Source organism: Stigmatopora argus, chromosome 13, assembly GCF_051989625.1.
Source record: "Stigmatopora argus isolate UIUO_Sarg chromosome 13, RoL_Sarg_1.0, whole genome shotgun sequence".
Lineage (NCBI taxonomy): Eukaryota > Metazoa > Chordata > Actinopteri > Syngnathiformes > Syngnathidae > Stigmatopora > Stigmatopora argus.
The window spans coordinates 10,643,814-10,669,050 of NC_135399.1; the positions used below are offsets into that span (position 1 = coordinate 10,643,814).

Below are 25,237 nucleotides of genomic sequence, written 5' to 3' on the forward strand. Positions count from 1 at the left end.
TACTGACTCTTTGGCCAGAACCGGCGGAGAGACCCTGTCAGATGTCCCGACGTCACAAATATGTCACCACCCTCTACTCAATTTGGCTTTCAGGAAGATAGTAGTCCTGAAGCACGCACACCTCAAAGCCATAAAAATAGATTGCGAGTGACTCAGCCGTTATGTAAAGTCCATCTCTGATAGGACCGCTTCGGGAGCATTATGTCAGTTTAGCTGGATGCCACTGGAGCTGAGGTGACACATGTCTTCTGTGTCCGAGTTTCAACACACACATGCGCTTGCACGCCCCTAGACACAAACACACATGGACGCACAAAAAAAACACATGAGAGCTTCTTCCTTCCCCCCTTTATTTTTCACTTTCAAGTGTATATTCCCAAGTATATACTTCCCCACGGATTAACAGGTTGTGCACTCGACATGTAGAATCCCCTACAGGATAAACAGCTACATATTATCATTTTAGAGTCCATAGGGAGGAAGACACCACTTCAGATACAAATCACACTTGCTTCTCCCCTCCAGACAGGTAGCCAATTGAATGTGTACCCGTAAACATGAATTCCACACTCTAATCTACACTTAGTGATAACTGAAGTTGTGTTCTTAACATCACACACAATCTCCTTTTCTTGTTGCTGCTTTTAAACAGACGGTGATTCATACTCTCTGATTGTCTCATCGGCACTGACCTCCTGTGGGAACTCGATCAGTAGTGCTTTTTCAATCACGCCACCCAAAAAGTGTTGGTATCCTTTTTACTTTTGCTCAAAAGTAGGTTTCAGTGTAGTGACAAATAAAATGAAAACTGCAAGTAATAGTGTCCCGGAGAAGCCTAAACAGTTAAATAACAGTACAAATACTTATTTGTAAGGAAATAAGTCCCTGGACCTCTGTGCTTTTTTTCTAGACATTCTAGTTAGCCATGTTATCCCGCTTGGTAGCCAGCTGATAGCACTTATTGTACAAATTACTAATATGATATTACTAAAATGAGCCTACATCAACATTGGAAAGAACGCAGTGATTTGTCCCACTAAGAACAGACTGAAAGACTATTTGATTTCAATGACAACAAAACACAACTCATACCACAGAGTGTAATTAGTTTTGTAATTCAATTTTTAAAAATGTGCTACGTAACTGAGGGCACCGTTCCAGTTACTGGATTTGTCATCCAGCTATATTGCAGATTTATTTTATGCAATTTTGTCATTATGCTTTTCTCCTCCCTTCCATTTATTTGAGTGGAATTTCTATTGTAGCATCATTTAATGACAGAAATATTTGGGTGTGATAATTAACATATGAGAAGATAGGTTTTTTGCTTTTAAAAAATAGTTTTAAACTAAAATGCATTCATTAATGTTTGATGGAGATGGGAAAATTCAGGAATGAATACTGAAATATTAACTAGCCCAGTCAAATGGGTTCATTCACATCCCCATCCCTATTTAACTATTATCCAAGAATCACCTGAAGGAGAATCACATTCTCGAATGTTTTCAATCGTGTTTTATTTCCCTTTTGAGTTACACGCCAAAAACCAACAAGTTGGTCTGTTGTGTGTGTTTGTTTGACTGGATGACCGGGTTAAATAGAGGGGGCGTTAAAGGGCTGGATGCCAAGGAAGCAGAGCATGTGCACAGCACCTTGAAGGCTTTGTGAGTTAATGCCACCCTGAAGTCAGAGATGGGGGGGATTCTTGTTAAAAAAAAACAACGCTTCTATAATTTATTAGACACTAACAACAGCTTTCAAACCGATGCAGGAGCACCCGTACGTGTGTATGTGTAAGAGCGAGAATATGACTGTAACTTAATGACAGGCTTAATTGATACCAGCAACTATCCCTCCCACCTCTCCTCATTCTACATCTACTAATGAAAAGTCTTCCACTCCCTGAAGACAAAGTGGAGAAAATGGTGCTTGGATTTATTTGATGAATTCACAGCGCAGCACTCCCACAGAAACACACACAAATGACATCCACAAGCAAACACCACATCCAGTCATTCATGTATCCATCTACTGCCACATGTAAAATTGCTACAGGGGAGCCTGCTTGTCCAATATGACTGTTTTTTTCCAAACAGAAACACATTATTTACATTTATGACTTCAAATTAAAACTCATCTATATTCATATCTCACTAAATACACACATGCACGTAATGGCCTCAACATTAGGCACATCTGCAGAAAGCAATGGGATCCAATGTACACGCTACGATGAAGAATGATTGCCAATGTATTTTTGTACATAGTGAAAGTCAGGCTGACTTTCGAGCCTACTCAAAAGCAAGGGGTAGTATAGTACTTTCTTTCCTCCAGGGCCACTGCTCAGCCTGATTTGCCACTTGAGAGACACAGGTTGCATGAGATTCACCCCCACCCGAAAAATAGAGTTGTACTACGTGTTGCATTAAAAGACTCAGTCACGCTCTTCCTCTCTCTGCCTCTTCAGTCTGTAAATTGTAGCATTCCCAGTGGAGACCTCCGCGTACCTGTGTGCTGCCTCATTAGTATCTGAGCTGTGAGTCTATCCCGCATGAGTCGGACTTTTTCCTCTGCGAGGAACGCCATCCCCCCAAAAAAACATGTAAATAATGGGTTTCCCCCGCCACGAGAACCAGAACTTTTGATCCGTAATCAAACAAATGCAGAAAAACTATCAGTTTCATCGTTTGAAACGACTCAATCCAACATTTCTAAGACAGTTAGTTCATAAATAACGTCTGTTTTTGACTGTGGTGCCTATGGCGAGCGAAAAATCCACATGGCCATTTTGATTTAGCATCATCTAATTTTCATGAGATGCAAACGAGCCGTCATCATCAGTGGTGTTAATGCTAGATTGATTTACAAAATGAGACAAGTCGAGTTTGGAGCCAGCCAGTAGTTGTCATAAAAACTAGGTGACCGTTGGAGCTATTTTGATGCCGTTCACAAATTGTTTACATCACACGCCCCCACGTCATGTCCTATTTCCCATATGCCCCAGAGTCTGTATGTGTATAAGAGAGGAAGCAAGAGAGAGAGAGTGTATGTGTGTATGTGTGTATGGAGAGCTGTCCCCCTGACGTCCCATCATCCCAAATAATCATCCCACAGTCATGCGTGAGATGCAATTTCCTTTAAACAATAGCAGGCTGGCTCGCCTCGCCGACCCTCAACCTCTCAGGCTGGCTGCGAGAGAACAAAGCCTCACACAAACATACAGTATATACACACACAAATTCACTCATCTCACATTAAGAGCAACACGTGTGTAGAAAAAAATTAGCTTTTGGCCCAAGCACTGTGACAGTGACCGTCTCTTGCTGCTTATTTAAAAGACTCTCCTACATTGTATCATTATTTGTAAAATCTGATCAACATTGCTCATGGATATTTGGTCAGGCAAATCAATTATCTTTCTACTGAGAGGGCAAAAGTGAGATATAGAATGACCTCACAACATGTGAGTTATGTGCACAGGCAGTTTGTCATGACATGATGGGAGGGGACGACAACTGCACTTTTCTTAACGTGTCAGCACATTGGCAAATATTATTTTATTACGCAATAATTTTGATATTGAGTTTTGGCTGCCCTAGTTTGAGTGCTACGGTAATTCAAGTGGCTCCTGCTCGCCACGCCAATCTCAATCCAGTCTGGCGCTAGGCTGTCTGTTCACATTTGTGCTTATGCCATGCTGCATTCATCGTCTCAAAATACTTGCCAATTACTGTGACGATCTCCTTTTGTGCCAAGTGCTTTGCCCTCCAGTGTTTCTGACAGTCTCCAAGACACAACTCATTCATGACACTACACTGACAGTTTGAAGTATTCTGAGAGGATCCGAACAGTTACTTTAATTGTGTGTGGATTCGGAATATTGGCATGGCAAGACTAAAAAAAAGCATAATTTAAAGTGCAAGACAAGACTTTGGACTGGAATTATATTCAATGAAGTGAAAATTCTGAGAATTTCTTTTTCTGATGTAAATAAGTGACGAGTGCCTTACATCATACACTTATTCCACCTGTGTATCTACAAACTTATTGCGTCAAACCAGACGTGCTCTCACTTTGTATACTTAAATAACCTAACATTTGCAGAGCTTCTGTTTACTAAATCCAAAGATATACATTTTGTGATTATGTATAGTATAGCTTTGGAATATAGTAAAATAAAAGACTGTATATTTTCAATTAAACATTGCATCTAGAATTGGTTCCATTGTATTTGCATACATAAATATGTAAAAAAAATCCTTGAATGTAAACTACAAGTGAACTCAGTGTGTTGTTATGAGTTGTCATAATTTGTTACGTTAAACATCGTGGGAACAAATGCATTCTGGTTATGCAGTGTTGGGGTGTTCGTGTGTGTGGTGGGGGTGCATGTGATGTGCAGAATTTGAATGTATGTGGCAGTATGTGGTATTTATATTACTAGCCATTTTGCTCAGGCTTGAATTATAGTCGAATATGGATGGATGTTTTAACAACGACAAATGCTTGCCGTGCAATGTCCCCTCATTTGACTTTGAAATGGTCGTGAAAACGATGTGGACATCTTCCTTATCTTGTGACATGCCATCTGATAACTTTGTCCTCTTCTGCCTCTGCTAGCGATGCCCAGACAAGATGGCAAGGTTGTCATAGTAACGGGAGGAGGCAAGGGAATCGGCTATGAGGTTGCCGGACACATGGCGAAACTGGGGGCACATTTTATTATAGGTACAGTATCATATTCCACATTGTTCTTTTTTTTCTGGGAGCAGACAACCATGTTTGACAGAGCAGATTTAGGTTTAACTGTGCTGCTGTATATGCGGTTGTTTAAAAGAAAATTTAATCTTTGAGGTGCTGGTAAAGTAAGTGGTCAATCAAGTGTGGGATTTGTTGCAACTGTGCTTTACGCTGTGTTGAAAATATGCATGTTGTGTTGTGGTTATAATACAAAAACCTTAGGGATTACTTGATTTTTTTTGGTCTTTATTTTCATCATAGGTTGTCGGGATGATCACCAGGGTCTGGAAGCCATCAGAAGGATCCAAGAAGAGTACAACGAGGCTAAAGGTGAATATGCAAGTGCCTCTGTATAGGAAAGTTAGCACTTGAGACCATTTTTGGATGGAGATGTGCTTCATAATTAACTCTTGATAATGAGTTATATTCATTTTATTTAGTTAGGTTGAAGTTGGCACTATTTGTTATCCACAGTGTGGTATTCTATGTAATTTTGCTGTGGTGATGCAGCTTCAGTGGCATTGTAATTCATGATTACCAAATTCAATTTTGTCTGATTTAATTTCTTTCCACTGTTGAAACGGAAGTCACAATATAGCTTTAAAAGTGTTTTTGTTTTGTTTTTTTATAACACATTCACACATTGTCTGCATAAGAAGACTCTTGAGCCTCAATGCAAGTATTCTCTGGCTAGAATTGTGCCCAAGTAACTTTTTAATAACAGTATTAAGGCATTTTTTGAAACATGCTATCAAAGCACTGAGCCTCAGGTTCCATCAGTTGACATCTTGTCAACTGCGCTGTACATTTTGGGCTGTGATTTTTGCCTCAAATCAGATGTGGAGACATTTGTTGTATTTTTTTCATTGGTACAGATTCTTCTTAAAGCAATGCATTTGTGAGAGAGTGAACTAAAATCCCTATCAGGTTGTATGGTGCTCTATTGGGTGAGCCATTGGCAGGTATATATAATACACAAGAGTGCAATTCTAGTGGCCCCCCATCTGGAAAGCAACCTGGTCTTCGTTGGCACTGCAGTAAGAGCAGCTGAAGACCGGTTGGCTGCCGTCCTATTGGTGTGTCGGTGGCTGTCGAGCTCAGCGACAGCAGCGATGTAGCAAGTGTCATTGAAGTCGATTTCCCTGGACGAGGCTGCGGTGGGATTGATCACTTCTTTTGTAATTGGCAGGCATTGAGGCATTAGGGACAAGAGGGTGACTGCTGCCAGATGCTTATGCACTGAATGAAAGTGTGTGTATGTTTGTGCTTGAATGAGCCGGTAATGGATTCTCATTAGTATGTGTGGCGGTGCCTTTAACATCTCTGTCCAAATTCCCTTTGGCACACGTCCTCGTATTTGCACCAAATATATTGGCTTTGATGGAATCAATGCGATCAAAGTTTGATCATTCAGTTGTACTTCTGTTTGTAGCTCTTTTCTTTTTAAGTGTGTGCTTTTCTTTGATCAAAACGGCATATCCCGCATTGTATGAAAAATAGTACTTGGGAATTTTACTTCACAACATGTTCAGAGTAATCATCGTCTAGTGACCTTGCATCACCTTTCATACTTTTGGGTGTATCGCTTCAAATAAAAACACCTTCATAGGATGTTAATTTGGATTATTCGGACACACGAAGATGCTGGCTAGACGCAGAAACAAGGTGTTTATGCTTATTTGCCAGTCTGTCCACAAATTTTAGTCACGCTGCACTTGAAAGTGACACAATCTGCCTCAAACCAAAAGCTTGGCTGGCAAATGTGAACTAAGAAAAGCAGCAAGTGTCTGTGTATGTGTGTGCATTTGTCTCTTAGCACAGGCACAGTTCAGTAAGCGTCTACAAAATTAATACTACAAGTGACCTTAGCGCCTTTTTTGCTTCTTATTTAGCATATTACGATCAGGTAATGGTGTAGGCTACTATTTTATGTATTTTGCACTTGAATACGGTATATCTAGCCATTTATTTCTGCTCGCTTTTCATGACCTCACAAGCGGTCAAGTCTATCTTTCCGACTAGATTTTATGTGCAAAAATAGCTGTCAGCTGACAAAAAAATTCACAAATGTCGTTCGCTTGGGAAAATATGTGCATACAGTATAGTAACCAAAAATTGAGAAACGTGGGGGGAAAAGCACAATCGTGTTCTTACAGCACACTATTGGCCAAATCATAACTTGCAGGCAACACAGGTTAATTCAAAATAAAATAGCTGAAAATATCAATATTATGTAGCTACCAAGTTTCAAGACAGTCATTTCATGAATGTTGAAGTGAGACTTGAACGTTATAGAAGTACAACAACTACTTGTTGATTTACTTCACAGATTATTTTATTCAAAAAATAAGTTACACTACGAACTAGTTTTTCAGCTACAGTTTCACTTGAAAAATAGTTGCAACTGAAGGACACACCCACATTGGATGAGTCTTGATGTTGGACACTGTCATTGTATTAACACCGCAAGCTCATGTTGACCGTCACCCAGCCTGCCTCCTGTCTGCTACATCAACTGAATATTAACAACCAGTGGAGGAGTGAATTCTGGCATGCTGCCCAGACCCAATATTCCTGACTATCACTGCCTTGTTTATCAGACATCTTAAAGTGAAACTATTTCCTTCCTTGTCTAGATCTTAAATATTTGCTCTCAGATGTGTCATAAATTTATGTCTTTATTGTTCCTCCTCCTGTTTCTATTACGATGAAAAGATACTCCATTTAAAGAGAATTGAAGACTTCAGTGAAGAAAGCATTTAAAACAATGTTTTATCGCTGTTAGGAAGCAAAGGTTGCTTTATAGACAAAATTAACTTTTAGTTCCATCAGAAAAAGACGTTTACAAGGAAAACCCAAAGCGCCACAGTGGAACTTATGTATGTACCTATGTGCTTGTGTTTTTTTTTTCTCCAGTGGAGTTCAAGTATCTGGACTTAGCGTCTCTGCAGTCTATCCATCCGTTTGTCCACAACTTCAAGAACTGTGAATTACCACTCAAAATTTTGGTCAACAATGGTGAGTGTCAGTGATAATATATACTTCCGCTCACATTTCATAATTGTACAATTGCATACAATCCAATCCAAAAAAGATTCCTTCACTAAATAATAACAATGCCAATCATATTTGTAAAGATTTGTTTCTTCATGTATGTCTAAACTACACATTACATTTTAGCATTTCCAAAGTAAAATAATTTTCATCCAAATCTGCTGAACAGAACAAATTATTTGATCTATTTTCTCATCACATCTTTATTTCTTTGTGCAGCAGGTGTCATGCTACTTCCTGAAAGTTCTACCGAGAATGGATTTGAATTGCACTTTGGTGTGAACTATCTGGGCCACTTCCTGCTTACCTGGCTGCTCTTGGACACATTAAAATTTACCAGCAAATCTGGGAACTTCTCTCGCCTGGTCAACGTCTCCTCCTCTGCGCATCGGAACGGCCAGGTCCAATGGAATGGCTTAAAAAGCCGGTAAGTTCTTAGCAAGTTTCTCCCCTTTGGCATGTCATATGCCAGCAGAGATGAGTGTGAATGTCTCGTCGGTGTTATTGCTCTGCAGAGAGTGCTTCTCGGCCCACGGAGCTTATTGTCACGGCAAGCTGGCGCAACTCTTCTTTAGATCCTACCTCCAACACAAGTTGGAGCAGAGTGGTTTTCCAGTCAGTTTGTGCGCTGTTGATCCAGGAATGGTGGACACTTGTCTCTACCGACACCTGTGGACACCCCTTTGTCTGGCACACATCCTCGTGTCCCGCTTGCTTTTCAAGGTAGGCAGCCATTTATTCACATTTTCACACAACCTGATTATTTGGAGACAAACTGGGATAGAATGGCGCGGCGTTGTGTGACTTGTTAGCATATTTGCCTCACAGTTCAGTGATTGAGTGTTGAATAAATCAGCTTTAAACGATCAACAGAATTAAGAGGAAAGGCAAGGCAATTTTATTTGTATAGCACTCAACAGAAGGTCATTGAAAGTGCTGTACATCGCATGAAAATAAGAAAAAAACACAAATAAGACAAATAACGCAAATATTTTTCACATTAAAACCCAGTTTTTTGCTTTTATTCATTTTTTTAGAGTTGTTTTGCGGCACACCACAAAAAACAGGGGAATACTGTCACTGAATGTTGCCTTGACCTGCTTGCTTTTTATTCTTGAAACAGGCAGCAGACCTCACATTATTCTGCTCTCTAGTTTAAATGTTTTTACAGTGCCACCTGGTAATTTATGCGATTTGGAATTTGTCTAAAACGAGAATGAGGTAGGTAAAGATAATAAGGATGATGCGACAGCAAAGCCCCGATCGCAGAATCACTCATAAAACTGCTGATGCGTGAAGGTTCTCATGATTGCAATAGTGTCCCGTGACAAATTCAGTTTGTCTTTGAAGATTCCACTCATCTCGAAAATAATAATCATGAAAAAACAAAGGAAGCAGAAGTAAAGCTCTTGGAAAACAGATGGTTCTTTATTGTGGGATTTCACTCAAGTTTCCACAATGTTACAACGGCAATGATGCCAGTTTACGATGGTGTCAAATCCTTTTCACTGTGAGTATGGGTAGACGCATACACAGGAAAATAAAAGTGCTCCTTAAAACCAAGGCAGGGCGTTCACATTGCGTTAAATTTGAAAACAATCTTTGCGTAGCTCCAAGTGCTGGCCACAGGCTGCTTTTAATGTTCTCGGGACTTAATATAAGGAGACTTATGTGTGTGTGTGTGTGCATTTGAGCTCAAATTGCAATTGTCACAGGGACTTGCCTGTGAGCATAACCTTTGGGAGGGTTCTGCCCCACATACACAAACACATTAATCACACACACACTCATGCATGCTAGTTTTTAACGCACATAAACACACATGCTCCATCCACGCTAATGTCGCAATGCACAAACAGTTTTTCTCGCCTCTCACAATATCTTCAATCTCAAACAGTACGATTTATGATTTGAAGGATGCATTCCAAAAAGCTGGGGTTTCATTCGCAATTGACTAATTAACCTAAAAAAAAAGTTGACATGACACATCAATCAACTAAACGATGGAACACATGGCAAAAAAAAGACAGCTGAAAGGTATGTGCAGGCTTAATTGAAGCTAAACCTAAAACATTGCATTAAAGGGTTTTATCATGCGCAAACTGAGTTTTAACCAGGAGACACCAAATATGAATAATTAAGTGCTCCTGTGTTTGCTTGTTATGCCACTCCAACTAAAGTATGTTTCAAAATGAGTGTGAGAGGAGCTGAGAATTGAACGATAGTTGAATAAATCATCACAGTATCACATCTTATGGATATAGTATGGAAATTGCTTTCTTTTTAGGGGGAGGTTGGGAGGAGGAATTCTATTCCGCATTGTTAATAGTTAATGCCAGTGCTTCTGAATTTTTCCCTCCGTTAGTGCCTGGCAAACTTTGCCATGCGAGTTTGTTCTGTTACTATTCTTTGAATTTATTTGCCTCATATCAACTAAATGTTTCTAATAGAAATTCCATCAATCCATTCAAACCCCCAAACTAACCACTTCAATTTAATATGACACTGTATTGTTTAAAAATGACTATACCAAAAATAATAATTGCTGAACTTTGGGACCGCTGAAAGACATTGTAAAAATTACAACAACATCTACCAATATACACGTCCTGACATATCTGAAACTCACCTGGAAGCAAGTGACACAACCCCCTCCGCCCCCCCAAAAATGACCAAGCCACAGCTAAGAATACATGTGTCAAAGTGGCGGCCTGGGGGCCAAATCTGGCCCGCCGCATCATTTTGTGTGGCCCGGGAAAGTAAATCATGAGTGCCGACTTTCTGTTTTAGGATCAAATTAAAATGAAGAGTATAGATGTATATTACATTTCCTGATTTTCCCCCTTTTAAATCAATAATTGTAATTTTTTAATCCATTTTTTCTGTGTTTTTAGTTCAAAAATAATTTCGTAAAATCTAAAAAATATATTAAAAAAAGCTAAAATAAACATTGTTTTAGATCTATAAATAACTGAATATTCAATGCTTTTAATCCAGTTCTTTTAATCCATTTATAACAAAAAAAAATCTAAATATTATATCTAAAAAGGTCCGGCCCACGTGAAATCAAGTTGACGTTAACACGGCCCGCGAACCAACCCGAGTCTGACACCCCTGGCTTAGAACTTAAAACACATTGCAATTCCCACCTGTAAATCAAGCAATATGCATTATATCTTAGTGTTTTTTTTTTATTCCCACAGACCCCTGCAGAGGGTGCTGCCCCAGTTTTGTTTGCCGCCCTGTCACCAGCACTGGAGGGTGAATGTGGAAGAGGCTACTGGGCCAATGGGCGCCGGGACGTGACGACACCGCTGACATTTGACCCGCACATTCAGCAAGACTTGTGGGAAACCAGCCAAAGGTTTTTGATTTCGCAGTAACTCTTGCTGGTATTTCATTGAGCCAATCGGCTTCTTTCCATTTCTTTGTTGCAATTACTCGAGACGGTCTCACAATCTTCGGACCAGGCCGTTATTGGCTCTCAATTGGTGAAAGCCATTTTTTCTTCAATCGCGCCAATGGTGAAAGCCATTTTTTTCTTCAATCCCGCCAAAGAAGGGCTACAGTAAACGGAAGGCTTTTTTCCCTAGATTTGTTGTTACTATCGTAAGGATCGATCGAGGTTTCAGTTATCATCCCGCACCGTTGGTCTACAGCAGCACGTCATGACGCCTGCCTTAAAAATGGCGTTCTGTTGAATAATTAACTTTTCCCAACACTCTTGCGTCCTACCAATGTTTATGTGAAGACAAACAATGCTTTTAGGCAGTAGATTTTGGCTCACATGTCAAAACGTAGCACGCTATCCTAACTTCTCCAAAGCACCTTCGCGACAGATGTGCCAAGTGATGTCATCACTTAGTTTTAACACTTCAGTGATTCTGGAGTCATTTAGTGATGCGGCCCATTTAAATGGGAGCACTTTGCTTTTTTTGTGCATTTCTGGACTTGAAATGAGTCTTTAACTTGTCCTCATGTAACAAGGTGTACTTTAATGTCATCGTGACTAATGCTATTTTCCTTTTACACTGCAATTAAATGTAGAAAGTAGGCTATTTTTTTAATAATTCCTGCGCCGAACCTTTTTCCCAAAATGTGATGTTATTGAACGAAAAAAACCAAGCACTTTTTTCTTTTTACAAATATCGGATTTGTGGCGAGACAAAAAAGAAAACGTGAATAAAACCCTTCAGTCTGTCCCTATCCTACACGATCTGTGTTAATCTGTGTAAAAGACTCAGTTTCTGTGGAAACGTACTTCATAGGTGAGTCCAAAATGAAATTAATTTTTGTTACTGATTTATATTGACGGTTTGCACAACCAAGGGCACGTTTGATCTTACAGGTTGGATTGTAGAAAAGAAGCAGGGAAGTGTTTTTTTGTTGTTATTCTCTATTCAAGCCCCGATCGGTTCCTTACTGATGCCGCAGCTACATTTGGCGATGTTCCCAGTGCATTGTGGGAGCGAGATTTCCCAGTGGTGAGAATCAAGCTCCGCCAGTTAAGCTCATACACACACAAACGCGCACGCGTACGCATACAAAGTGAGCGCTAAACATTGGAGGAAGAACACACAGGCACAGTTATCTCAACAAGCACACAACAAACAAACACAACTGTTGTTGGTCACTGTGATCTAGTTGCTTTTCCGCTGCAAATTTGGAACATTTTATCTTTCAGATGATCATCATCCTGCGCGTGCATAATAACAACCATTCGAGATTAATGCTTGCTTTCGTTGGAATCACTACGATCAATGTGTAGCTAATTGCCAAACAGTGCTGAGACGCACTCAAAAAGAGGAGTTTTTTTATGTCAAAAACTCATTTAAAAATATACATGATTTATGCACTTCCCAAAAATAAAGTCAGTGAGGCTTTCTTCAAAAGCTAGGGCACAGCATGTTTGTTTTTGCAACAAGTGTATCCATTATTCATAGTGATATTGTATGGCAGCTCTCATACGCAAGACAGTTTTCAGTTTCCAGACTCTTATATACGTAGAGTGCACTAAATAGATGACCTTGACTGTCGTAAAAACACTTTGAAAGCCAATGTGGGCTGGCTCTTGGAGAGCTTTTCATACATCACGGCATTCGGAGGATGCTAGTGATGCAGAAAATCTCACTTCATCATTCAACTTCAGCAAGTTGTTTATGTGAGGGTTTGATCGCTCAACCATTAAATTAGGCTTTGATTAGCTTCAAATCACAGAGTATAGCTGATATGGATATCGTTTTTGGGGGGGAGGTGATCCACTTTATTTGGTATATATGTTAATTTTAAGTATTTCAATAACAAATAAGTCGAATTTGACGTCAGCTCTCTAACAAAGATTTTTTTTACTATTATCTGATAAATTGAAGCACTCAAATGCAGCCTCCTTTAAATATTAGAACTTTTGTCTTGTAATATTAGGATTTCATAATCCTGACTTGATGAATTATCCTTGTACCACCATTTTTTGGGTCACTTCTAAATCAAAAAGTAAATGCACGAGTTTTAACGTTGGCTGCGAACCACGGCTACAGTCGTCCAATTTATTTGAACGGGAACAAGTTGTAGTAATGCTCTGATTTCAATGCTATTGATCGTAACTAATGCCCAAACCATTTTAACTAGGAGAGAGAATAAGTTTACTCATTTGTCATTTGAAGCGAGCATCTATCACTTTTTTCTCACCACCTATTTTTCTGTGAGTCATTTTCCTCTTTGTCTTCCATCCTCATTGTTTTCAGGCTTATCTAAAAGAAAATAAGGTTGCAACTTGAGGGCTTGCTTATATGGTTGTGTGCCTGCTAATGTAACATGCTGCCTAAAAAAAGCAAAACAAAACAACCATACCAGGTCCCACTGCTGCATGGTTTCCATTTTTTTTCCTATTTCTGTCAAGTTCGCTCCTCAGAAGCAATATTGACAAGGCTGTTGCGTCAACAAAATGATTTTTTGTGAACACGCTTTCCTGCTTCAATAGGTGTTTTAAAGCAATGCTTCTTTTGGCCACCTGAGCCCATCGCTATCCAATGACAGGATGATTACGAGGCTCTGTTCTTGTTTTTGGTTGGTGATGACTTTGTCGCAACACAGTATGTAGCACCCTCTCGAGCGTGCTCGAGGCAAGCAGGACATAACATGTCGGGTGTGGAATTTCAAATGGAAAAAGAGCAACCACTGCTCTAGTCGAACCATCCGTGATAACGTCCGTGTGTGATTTATTCGTCCGTCAGTCATCGTTTTGAAACCTTGATGAAGGTTGCGCACCAGAGAAGCTCTTTGTAGACTTCTTGGGATGACCTGGAATTACATTTATATTAAATGTTCCCAGATCAAGTTCTGTAAATCATAAGTGTGCATATGTATAGTAAGTGCAAAGATATAAAAAATGTATACAAAGTTGCCAGATGAATTGAATCCTTCCTCTGCAGACGTTTTGGTGTCCCTCGTTACGATCTCCGCGCCTTTCGTGTCCAATCATAATGTTTGCACGGTTTCCTACTAAAATCTAATGTCAACATTCAGTCCATCTGGACTCCGGTTGGTTTTATGAAAAGTGCAAAAAATGTTTTTTTTTTAAACCGTGATTTCATTATCGAGATCTTGCTTTTTCGTTGCCTTGTAAAAGTAAATCCCTCCATAATTATGTAAACTGTGACCTTTCCATGTAGAAATGAACTTGTTAAAACTGTGAAACTGTCTTGTCCCGTGCGTTCTGTAACTCTTGAGGGTGAGTGTCCACGCGCGCGTGTCGAAAAGGGAGTCAATGTTTTTTTGTCGATGGTTGTGACATTCCAGCTGTAGCCGCCACCTTTTCTATTATCCAAAGCCTCTCAATAAACATATCATGGTGTCACTCTCCCTTTCCGTCTTTGTGTGAGAGAGAAACTTGTCAGTCTGATGACACGCGGAATGAGACGTTGAGCCTGAAGCGCAGTCTGAACTTCACCAGCTGATCACACACCATCAGGCTCTCCTTCGCTATAAGCGCACTCAAGTGATCACTTCTTCATCTTTAAGCAGCACACAGACTCGAAATATAGCTGCATAGCTAGACATTAAGCATGTTGCGGTAATAAATGGAAATGATGTAAAATCACGTTTGACCTAATAGTGATTCCCCTTACAAACCCCAAAAAAACCTTACAAACACCGTACGAGTCGTACGGTGTTTGTAAGGTTTTTTGGGGGTTTGTAAGGGGAATCATAATCATTTATAAGGGCAGTTATTGGCAGAGGTTGACAGGTATGTAAATGTGAGGATTTTTTTTCCTCATCTCTAAAGTCTTCAATTATCATAGGTTTCGAAAGTAACTTTTGCGACTACAGATGCATCTCATATACCTAGAATACTATGTAAAAGACACATTTTAAACCCACTTACAAATAGTATTCCAGCGTTCTTTTGCGGTACATAGCGATAAACGGGGGACCACTGTGTGAAGACATCTTTGAAAACACAACTAAATTGCATTTATAACACATCAAATGTATAGCAACTCCTCTGTGTGTCTAGTGGGGCTTTTGTAAGTAGATTCCGTGTGATGTCAGCAGGAATGCGTGTGATTGTCTGGGTGATAACTACTGAGAAAAGCTTGAATGTGCTCTTTGTGCTTGGCTATATGGAATTCAATTAACAGGCTAAATGTGGAATCCCTTCTGTCAGGGCAAAACAGTAAAGCCCTGTAAAACCCCTAATAAAAAAAGAAAACATCACACAAATTGGATTTCGAAGATACACATTAACCCATTGGCTGCCGCTCTTAGTTGCATATTTCCATTTCATCGTATCTGGCAGCGTTGCCAGTGATAATTCACTGGCGGCCGTCCAATTTTAAAATGGCAGCCGACGGGCTAGTTAAATCGACAAGTGCGGTGCAAAATAAGCACAGTTACTCACTACATGATTTACCATTTTGGCCGTCTTCTCGCCACCTTGAACCATCACAAGCCTTCAGCGTATAAATCAAATGTCCCTGTGGTATCATTGGTCGTTACCCTTCGCAGGAATGAGAGGACGACAAGGGTGGTTGCCGGCCGGCTCTCCTTGAAGGGGAAATGCTCGTGACACACCTGATTAGGCTATAGAGCAGATATGAAGAAGCCTTAGCTATGTTTGACAGCGCAAAGCACTAAAAAGAAAAATTCACACACCACCAAGTCAAGGCGCCCTCGAATGACGAACCATTAACATCCGTTGAGAGGCGGCGCTCTGCCCATTAGCTCTTTGAAACAATTTCAAGACACATCCTGCAAGTGTGTGCTGTTAATTGACTGTCATCAGAGGTCACTCAAGCAGGAAATAAATGGGGAGTGAGACAGAGCCAGTGGAAATGACAAAATGATCGTCTCTATTCATGTTCCTGTAATTGATGATCACATACCCGGGGTACTTTTTAGAATAATTGAGTGTAATACACAAGGCATTATCAACGCACTTAATAGTTCCTTTTGTAATCGTTAAGGGAAACGGGGGAATTGGCTCATAAGCATACCGTCACGTAATTAGTGACCAACAGCATCGGATATGATTCAAGACGAAAGTGAAACAGTAAGCAAAACAAATGTTGCTTGGCAAATGACATAAATATGATTGAAAATGGGCCGCACAAGAACCTTGAGTGAAGCCAACAGTCTGTTGTACTTCTTAGCTTTAACACTAGATGGAGCAAGTCACTTAAATGGTGTCAATAGCCCAGAATAACAATAATCTTGCAAAATTTGGAAATCAATGTAGCGAACTGGGTAGAGGTTTGATAATTTGTTTAACAAATGAGGGTGGGACGATATAGTTTAGAGCACATGTGTCAAAGTGGCGGCCCGGGGGCCAAATCTGGCCCGCCGCATCATTTTGTGTGGCCTGGGAAAGTAAATCATCAGTGTCGACTTTCTGTTTTAGGATCAAATTAAAATGAAGAGTATAAATGTATATTCAATTTCCTGATTTTCCCCCTTTTAAATCAATCAATAATTATAATTTTTCATCCATTTTTTCTGTGTTTTTAGTTCAAAAATCATTTTGTAAAATCTAAAAATATATTAAAAAAGCTAAAATAAACATTGTTTTAGATCTATAAAAAACTGAATATTCAGGGCTTTTAATCCAGTTCTTTTAATCAATTTATTTAAAAAAATCTAAATATTATATCTAAAATGAAATCAAGTTGACATTAAAGCGGCCCGCGAACCAACCCTTGGTTTAGAGGTTTCCTAAAAAATGAGACTCTTGTAATTTCAAGAAAATTTAGTTCTCAAATCAGAAGTTAAATACGATATTAGGCGGTTCTAAGTTGAGTACTGATACAAAATAAATGAGAAACTCATGTTGCATGCATCTCAATGTGCCTACTAGTCCTTGTATTGGAATTTTTAAAGTGCAAGATTAACACATACATTAATCTTCCAGGCAGCGGAAGTTTGTGGGAAAGACCAGACAGTTCAGGGCTAAGTTATACATAGACCTTGTCGCCATTCTTGATGGACGGATGGATGGAATAAAAAAGAAAAACACCTCACCTTCTGCCTAACGTGACATATAAAGCTGACCTAAATAACAGATCGCTCCTGTGGTGTAAAACCAATTATTTGGCGAGAGAAAATGTGTCACCGCTTTTCCGTTCTTTGGAAATGCGTCCGCGATGAATGCTCGGGGCTGCGCACTTTTATAATATTTTACATTCTCTGTATGAAACAAATGACTCTTACATAGTTTTTCACTTTGTACTGAATGATTAAACTATAATACTCGACAAAAAGATATTACGATTTAATTGGTACCCTACGAGAATCAGCCCACTTTTGTCCTCCCGCCTCTGTGTGTTCATTTTGAGCCGCCATTAAATCTCAAATTCTGATATTTGTTCCAATAAGCTGTATGAATTTCTTCGCAACAGTCGGCCTGCTGGTTGAACATAACGTTCCTCCATTGGATCCGGCTTCGACGACCAATATTAACTGAGCTGATACTGCGGAAAAATCACAGCCGGCTTCCTGGCAGCTCGGAGATTGGCCACGTACATCCTGTTCTGAATGGTTTGGGCTAAAAATGGTATGCCATATTGTCCTGCAAATCTGTGTTTAGGGGAAAAAAAGAACTGGCCAACGCATGCAGGTGGCGTAAGCTCATTCAAGAGCCGATACAATAACAACAGCAGATGACTATTATTGCCATTTGGTATTACGTAGTTGGTAAAAATGTGTTTCTGCTCCTTCCACCAATGTATTTTCCTTTCAAATGGAAACTAAACAGGAATCGTGTTGTGTTTTAGGTTTGTTAACCTCTCTCAAAAAGCTTCAGCTCAGCTTTTGTACTATTAATTTTCATTTTATCGTGATCACTTTATCATTGCAGTCCATTCCAGCCGTTTTTCATAAGACAACACAAAAGTACCAGCAATTTTTGACCATTTGGTAGACAGAAAATGCGAAAGATAAATCATTGTTGGGGCGTTTGCATGCGATAGTTATAGTTTGCCTTCTTTTTATTCTCCTCTTTCAGTTTAATCTTTTTTGGCTACCATGTTGCCTCTCACAGTCTTAAAATGAGTGTAAAAAAAATGTTTCCTTGTCATGTGATGGTCAACACCTTAAAAATCTGTATTAATATTCCTCACTTTAGGACCGTGAAGTAAATGTGTTAATTCTATGTGCTTCTCTTCGTACAAAATAGGAAAGGATGGGATTTACTGTCTAAAAATGTCCAATGAGGAAGAGGAGGAGGAGGAACGGATGAGATTTGTGGAGATGTAGAAAGAAAGGCGAGAGAGAGAGGGAGAGGGGGGGGGGTGGGTGTAGAGGGTCTCCTTCGTACGAAATAAAGAGAAATGAGGGTGGACGGGAAAATAAAATCACCGGGAACAAAAAGTCAGACGGCGGCAGACAAAATCAAATAAGAGTGCGACTTGGAAATTGGCCGCCATTCTGTAAGCCAGATTTATGTATTTGTGCGATGACAGCGACGAGCCAGCAAATGAGATAATTCATTTAAGCCCACGTAAAGAGGGACAGTTCGATTTTCTTGTTGGTCGAGGGCCCTTCAACGCACACACTCGCCGCACAAACCTGCGTAGGGACACACACACACACATACGCAGGCCCATCTGAAAAGCGGATGGCACAACAATCTCCAGGGCACAAGGCTTCACTCCACCCACTCATCTCTGCTGAGAGAATGGAGAGACGGGGAGAAAGGAAAATAGAGAGGTGGGAGGGCAGAGATCTACAGAGAAAACGCCAGAACGAGTGGGTAGAGACCCACATCTGCAGGCGAGACAAGGAAGAGAAGAAAGAAGGAGCTCATGGAAAGGAGAGAGCAAGAGAGGAGGAGAAGGAGAAGGAGGAGCAGGAGGAGGAGGAGGATGACACGATGGAGAGGAGTGTAACATTTGCGTCACATCTGCAGTGGAGGAGAAGTGCCTGACGCCATCAAACGCCTGCTGAATGACAATCTCTTCTCCTCGCTGTTCTCAGGTGGCAGACTTAACCCTGCTTTTCCCTCATTTTTCTGCTAATCTGGGAAAAACAAAAAACAAAAACACTTCAGTGCCCTTCAGTGTCCTTGAAACTCCAACACAGAAGGAAACAAGCTGAGTGATTTCCCACCTGCCAATCTGTCTGTGCTAAAACTACCCGTACATTTTTTTTTCTTCCCCTCACGGATGTCAAGTCAATATTACAACATTGCAGAAAATTGTGAAACAGAACGTGAGCGCCGTTATCAAACAGGTTTCAAAATGAGACGAGCGCAGATGGGATTTTCTGCGTCTTTGCAAGTCACGGGCCGTTTTAAACCTGAGTCAACAGCAGGAAAACAAATACATAAATACAAGATGAACAGGTTATAGCCCCTCTAATGATAGTGGAAGGGGAATTAATTTGAAAGCTGCCAAATGTCATAAGCTGCCTGCCCCTCCGCACGTTTAACCAAATAAACACTATTAGATTAACAAATTGCATGGGAAGAAAACAATAAATTTTCACCCCGGGAAAGGAATTTAATAACAGCTCAAAAGGCGCTGCGTTATTGTGTTGACAAAATGCAAATGATATCATTGGAAATTAGACGTGCGCCATTCACTAATGAATTCTGAAGAAGAATGTGCTGCGGCATAGCAATGGAAAGTGGTGCCGTAATGCCATCTGTCCTGCATGGTGTATGCATGGATGATGTTTGTGTACATAGTTTAGTGTATTTTACAGCATATAGTACGGTACTTGGACGTTTCGTCGTAAGACGTTTGGTCCCCGGACGTTTGGTCGACCGGACGTTTGGTAGAACGGACGTTTGGTAGAACGGATGTTTGGTAGAACGGACGTTTGGTAGAACGGACGTTTGGTCGCCAGGTTGTTACTGTTGAAACCAGCTCTCAAAATTATAATCATGAGAGAGTTTAATATCTAAATATCTAATATCAAAATATCAACAGTAAACCAAACGTCCGTTCTACCAAACGTCTGTTCTACCAAACGTCCGTTCTACCAAACGTCCGGTCGACCAAACGTCCGTTCTACCAAACGTCCAGTCGACCAAACGTCCGGGGACCAAACGTCTTTCGACGAAACGTCCGGTCACGATATAGTACAAATGGAACGTACATGAATCTGTGGTATTGGGTGTATGCGCATACTTATTGGGCACCCCGTCCACTTTAGAGAAAATTTTAGACTAAGTGCGTCCTTTGTGAGTAAATATGTGATGCGTTGCATTTGTACGTTTTTTATCGCTTAATAAGGGGAATTAAAATCATTAATAGGGGTAGCAATTGGACAAGGTTGACAGGTATGAGATCCTGTGAAGCCATTTTTTGTTTTTGAAAAGATGAAATATGTTTGAAGACAAGTGCTGAAAAGGTGGAAAGATTGAGAAACACTTGCTCAAGATTAATTAGGGGCTATTTTACACAATTGCAACTTCCTCCTTCATAATAAATTGGCAGTCAAGCTACACAAGTTTTATTAGGTTTTCCAGACAATTTGCATTGTAAATGTTTTTTCCTCCAAACAATTTTAGAGCTGAAATATTTAAATGCCTTTGTAATCAGCTCGATCCTTATTAATATATGCTTCAACAGATCGAGTTGGAATATTTGATATTTAAATTTGAACTTGGCCATCGGACAAATGCGTGTGTGGTGGTAAGTGTTTATATTATAAAAGATGTGGCCATTTTTTAAGCACTCGCATTCAATCGCTTGATGCCTCGCAGACTTGTGCATTTTAATTTGCAATTTAAGCGATTTAAGCCACAAATAGACACTGGCAAAATGACATTTTCAGGAGAAATACCCTGCTTTTGTTACCCCAAAAATTCTTCATTCCGCATTTATACCACTCATTTATGTAGTATACTAAATCGTTGTTTAGTCATCTTAATTTGATTTAAAATAAATGCTTTTGCTACAAGCTGTTACAATTAGTTACTGCGATCGCTGTTGATAATGTCGTGTTTTTTTGTCAATTTCTTAGATTGTTGTGTAGTAAACAGTACTGTACGTAGTGAGATTCAAATTTTATTTACTCTTTCAAAGTCATCAGAGTAATAAATACTTTTTTTAAGTGGCTGAATATAAGATTAGACAGGAAAACTGAAATTGAATGGACTCATTTCAGTGTGGCCTGTTTGTTGTTCTGCTATTTTCAATTCAACAAAAGACCCTGTTGCTCCAAGGCTCCCTGAGCAATCCGTTATTTGAGTCATTGGGCCTGCTTTCCTGGAAGTAAGCGCAATTTCTAAATAGCTAAAAGGCAATTAATGAGCGTTAACGTTATAAACCACCCCGTTCTCTCTGGCAGGCGTCGTTAGAGCACCGGTGTGACATTTTCGAAAATCTGTTGTTTGACGTCAGTTGTAGGCTTTGAGGCAATCAATGTTGCTTCTTTTTCTATTAGGGCTAAGATACGTTTAGCCTAAATGGCAGAGAGAAGAGGGCTTTTCGCTCTTGGCCACTGGTGGCCTCATCAATAGCGGAGAAGAGGAACATCATGTCGAAATCAATTATGCAATTTAAATTCATTTGTCCCAGGGTCGCCATCATAGATTCCTTATTAACTGTCTGCGCAATATTTTAAGTGAAGTTTTCCAACATCAACATTGAACTGCTGTCTTTCGTCATTTTTTTTCCGAACGTATCCAATTAATCAACATATCCGGGACCAAGGGGGTGGGATGACGTCACATCGCCGCAAAAAATTAAGTCATTAGAAAAGAGTTCATTTGTGAAATTACGAAATAATGAGCCAACTCAAGTACGGCAATAATGTGATTGTATTTTGTGACTTTGTGACACCACTTCGCCTCCTGTGATTTGGTGCAGTGGTTTTTCGTCACTTTTCTTCTCCATCACTTCTATCAATTGTGATGTGCAATCAATCACAAGCTGAATCAATCAATATTAAGCATAAATCATTTAGCTTGACCTTCATGCTTTGTTTGGCTTCTAACTTAAATCCCATTTGCTCCTGCTCGGGTTGTTATCATTCGACTACATTATTGTGGCATTCATTCGTCCAACAAAGGTCTCACTCTTAGGTGTAGACAATGGTCGGATTGAGCCTGTCTAAATTGATGTCTAAGTATCACACAAACAAAATACAATTGTCTTGTCGCAATTGGCAAGGACATTGAGGCTTACCTAACTAACAATGTGCTGTGCTTTTGGTTTCCGGCTTAGGATGGTCACAGATCCAAGTAGAAACAAATCATCTTTCTAGCTAAACCAGGGTGGATTGGTGCAAGCCATTCTAGAATCTTCCCCTGATTGTACGCCTGACCCTTCACGGGAAATGACCGTCACAAAGGGCTTTAGTGATATACGCCCCATGCTGAATAATAACCAAGCTGTTAATATGACAGATGGCTATCTTTTCTTCGCTGTAGGATCTGACACCCACGGTGATGAGACGAATAAAGAGACCTTGGACAACCGAGCAGTCCAACTATTGTGAGGCGCAGGACCCTGGAATGCTGGGTCTGTCTATTTTTCCATTTATTTTGACACCTTTTACCTTGCTATCTATTTTGCCATTTTCCGCATACTTTATCTACTATGCGTGGGCTTTCTCCGGGTACTCCACTTTCCTCCCACAATCCCCAAAATCATGCATGGTTGGCTGATTGAACACATTCCACTATTGAGGAAAATGGAGTGTCTTTGCAAGCAAAACTATGCGCGAATTACTAAACACCGTACTTGAATATGAACCTGCACTGTGTATGACAATATCTCCCTTTTGTAAATTATTACCTTACTTTTTCCTAGTCCAATTTGCTTTTAAATACAGTATTAAGCCAAAACCTTTTGACATTTTCACATAAACTTGCAGAACCAAATAAGAATGAATTGATGCAACCCATATGTATATTGCATGACGGGGGGGAAATGCCACTTGAGACCCCCAGAGAAATTTACACTTTACTTCTGTTTTTTTTTCTTCAGGTGTGTTTTGTGTGAAATCTCTATTCTACCTGCTCCACTGCTTTTAGACCTATTTTTTGCCTTTCTTAAGTTCTCCTGTCTGTCAGAAATACTCTTTCTTAGTGTGTTGGCATGTCTGCATGTGTGTGTTTGAACAAGGCAGCAGCTTTGTCACATTTTTTCTTCTCTCCTTCACCTGTTTCATATTCTTGTCATTTTATATTTTTGAGCTCATTTGAGTTTCTCCTGTCTCTGACTGCCTGCATAGGCGCCCCTGTAGTGCAGTAATGAGGGATATTGGTTTGACAGAGCTTTGGGAAGGTCATGTTAAATGGAGGCATTGAGGAGGAAAGAGGATGGGAGACGGATGACTGTGAGCTCCTAATCACAAATCAGAATAAATCTGCACTAAATTAGCATAGTAGTCAAGTATCATCCTGCAGAGGGGAGGGGAAAGGAAGCTTTGCTTGTGCGAGATGTCTTGGGTCACAATAATCAACACCTTGTAGAATGTGCTTCCCTAAAGTGACGGGAAGGTTGCAACATTTTTGTTGTATGACTCAAATTATGATGCCGCTTTGACCAGGGGTGTCAAACCGGTCCTCAAAGGGCCGCAGTGGGTGCAGGTTTTCATTCCAACTCAACAACAGTCATCAGTTAATTAAAGGCAGGTGCTACTTATTTTAGAAGACACCTGATTGGTTAAAATGTCGGCACTGGATCGATTGGAACAAAGACCAGGACCCACTATGGCCCTCGGCAGAATCAGTTTGACACGTGACCTAGGCGTTAAATACAGGTGAGTGGAACTGCAGCCTTCATTTGCTTTACTCTCCTCTAAACAACTTTCTTCTAGCAATAGAGGTCATACATCAACTAGACATTTTAATTCCCTCGTCAGAAATTGCATGCAAATTGAGGGGTTGATTAATGAGCCAATGAAGAATATGTTTGGTGATTAGTATATTAATGGCCTCATCACAGACACGGACAAGTCGGAAGCTATATATATAGCAAGGTAAAGCATGGGCTGGTAGGGAGCCAATTACAGAAAAAAATAAGATCACATTAAAAGTTTTCACTAATTAATACAATTTTTCTGCCCCCATGTCATGTTTTTTTATGAAATCGCTGCAGAGTCAATTTATTAGCTAACCAAAGTTTTTTTGTCTGGTTGTAGGTTCACCGTGAGTATAGACTTTATTTTAGATGGCCGCTACTCTTTGTCGTCTGATTTCTATCAATGACAGCGTACCTTCAAAGCAAACAATAGTAATTTAAGAGACCCACCATGGCCGAAAGAGAGGATACGAACATGTCTTGCTTTCCCACAGAGTCACAGGTGGCTTGGGATGACACAGAGTGCCTCCACTTTCACCCATCTGACCCTTGACATGAAAGATTCAGATGCTCTCCAATGTCAAAGCACTTAGAGAAGAGGTGTAGGGGCGGCTTAACCTCAACAGAGAGGCTGTTGGAGTGCAAACAATAAAATTGGTGTTGATTTGAGTGTTTGCTGAGCGCCCGCGGTGCAGCGATGGTTCTCTGCGTGAGGGTCTCTCAAGGGAGTCTTGAGTGCACGCACCTCCGCAACTCCTCTTCCCGTTTGGGTTCTCGGATAAGTGCGCCACATAGGATAATTATGCAGCATTACCATACCAATGTCACATTTCAATAAAAAAGACAACACATTAACATAAGTAGTGATTATGTACATGTGTAGTCTACAACGCGGAGATCTTAAATAACAAAAAATTAAAGGAGTACACAACGGTAAAGTCTTCAAACATAAGGCTTAGGTTAGTGCACGAATAAAAATAATAATTTTTAGTTAGGTAAGTTACAACAAAAGAGAAAAAACACGATGGGAGAACTAGTGTGGTCTTCCTGACAACGTATAAACACACTGGCAAATAATATTTCATTTAGTAATACTTTGATAGCAAAAAATAAGTGTATAGAAAAACATAACATAACATATATATGTACAAATATAATATTATTACAGGATATGGATGGTGAAAGCCAATGCA

At 40.0% G+C, this 25,237-nt stretch overlaps 1 protein-coding gene across 3 annotated transcripts in view; it reads left to right on the forward strand.

The window, feature by feature from the left end:
• LOC144087466 (polyprenol dehydrogenase-like) overlaps positions 1–14,647 on the forward strand; it is a 20,545-nt gene extending 5,898 nt beyond the window's left edge. For 2 of the 3 annotated variants that reach the window (XM_077617944.1, XM_077617943.1), the window contains 6 exons: positions 4,621–4,728; positions 5,002–5,070; positions 7,657–7,758; positions 8,014–8,221; positions 8,310–8,517; positions 10,998–14,647. In XM_077617944.1, coding sequence (XP_077474070.1) covers positions 4,623–4,728; positions 5,002–5,070; positions 7,657–7,758; positions 8,014–8,221; positions 8,310–8,517; positions 10,998–11,177 — 873 coding nt within the window. In that variant the 5' untranslated portion in view covers positions 4,621–4,622 and the 3' untranslated portion in view covers positions 11,178–14,647. The remainder of the gene's footprint in view (positions 1–4,620; positions 4,729–5,001; positions 5,071–7,656; positions 7,759–8,013; positions 8,222–8,309; positions 8,518–10,997) is intronic. The other variant, XM_077617946.1, reaches the window with a different exon arrangement.
• The last annotated feature ends 10,590 nt before the right edge of the window (positions 14,648–25,237 follow it).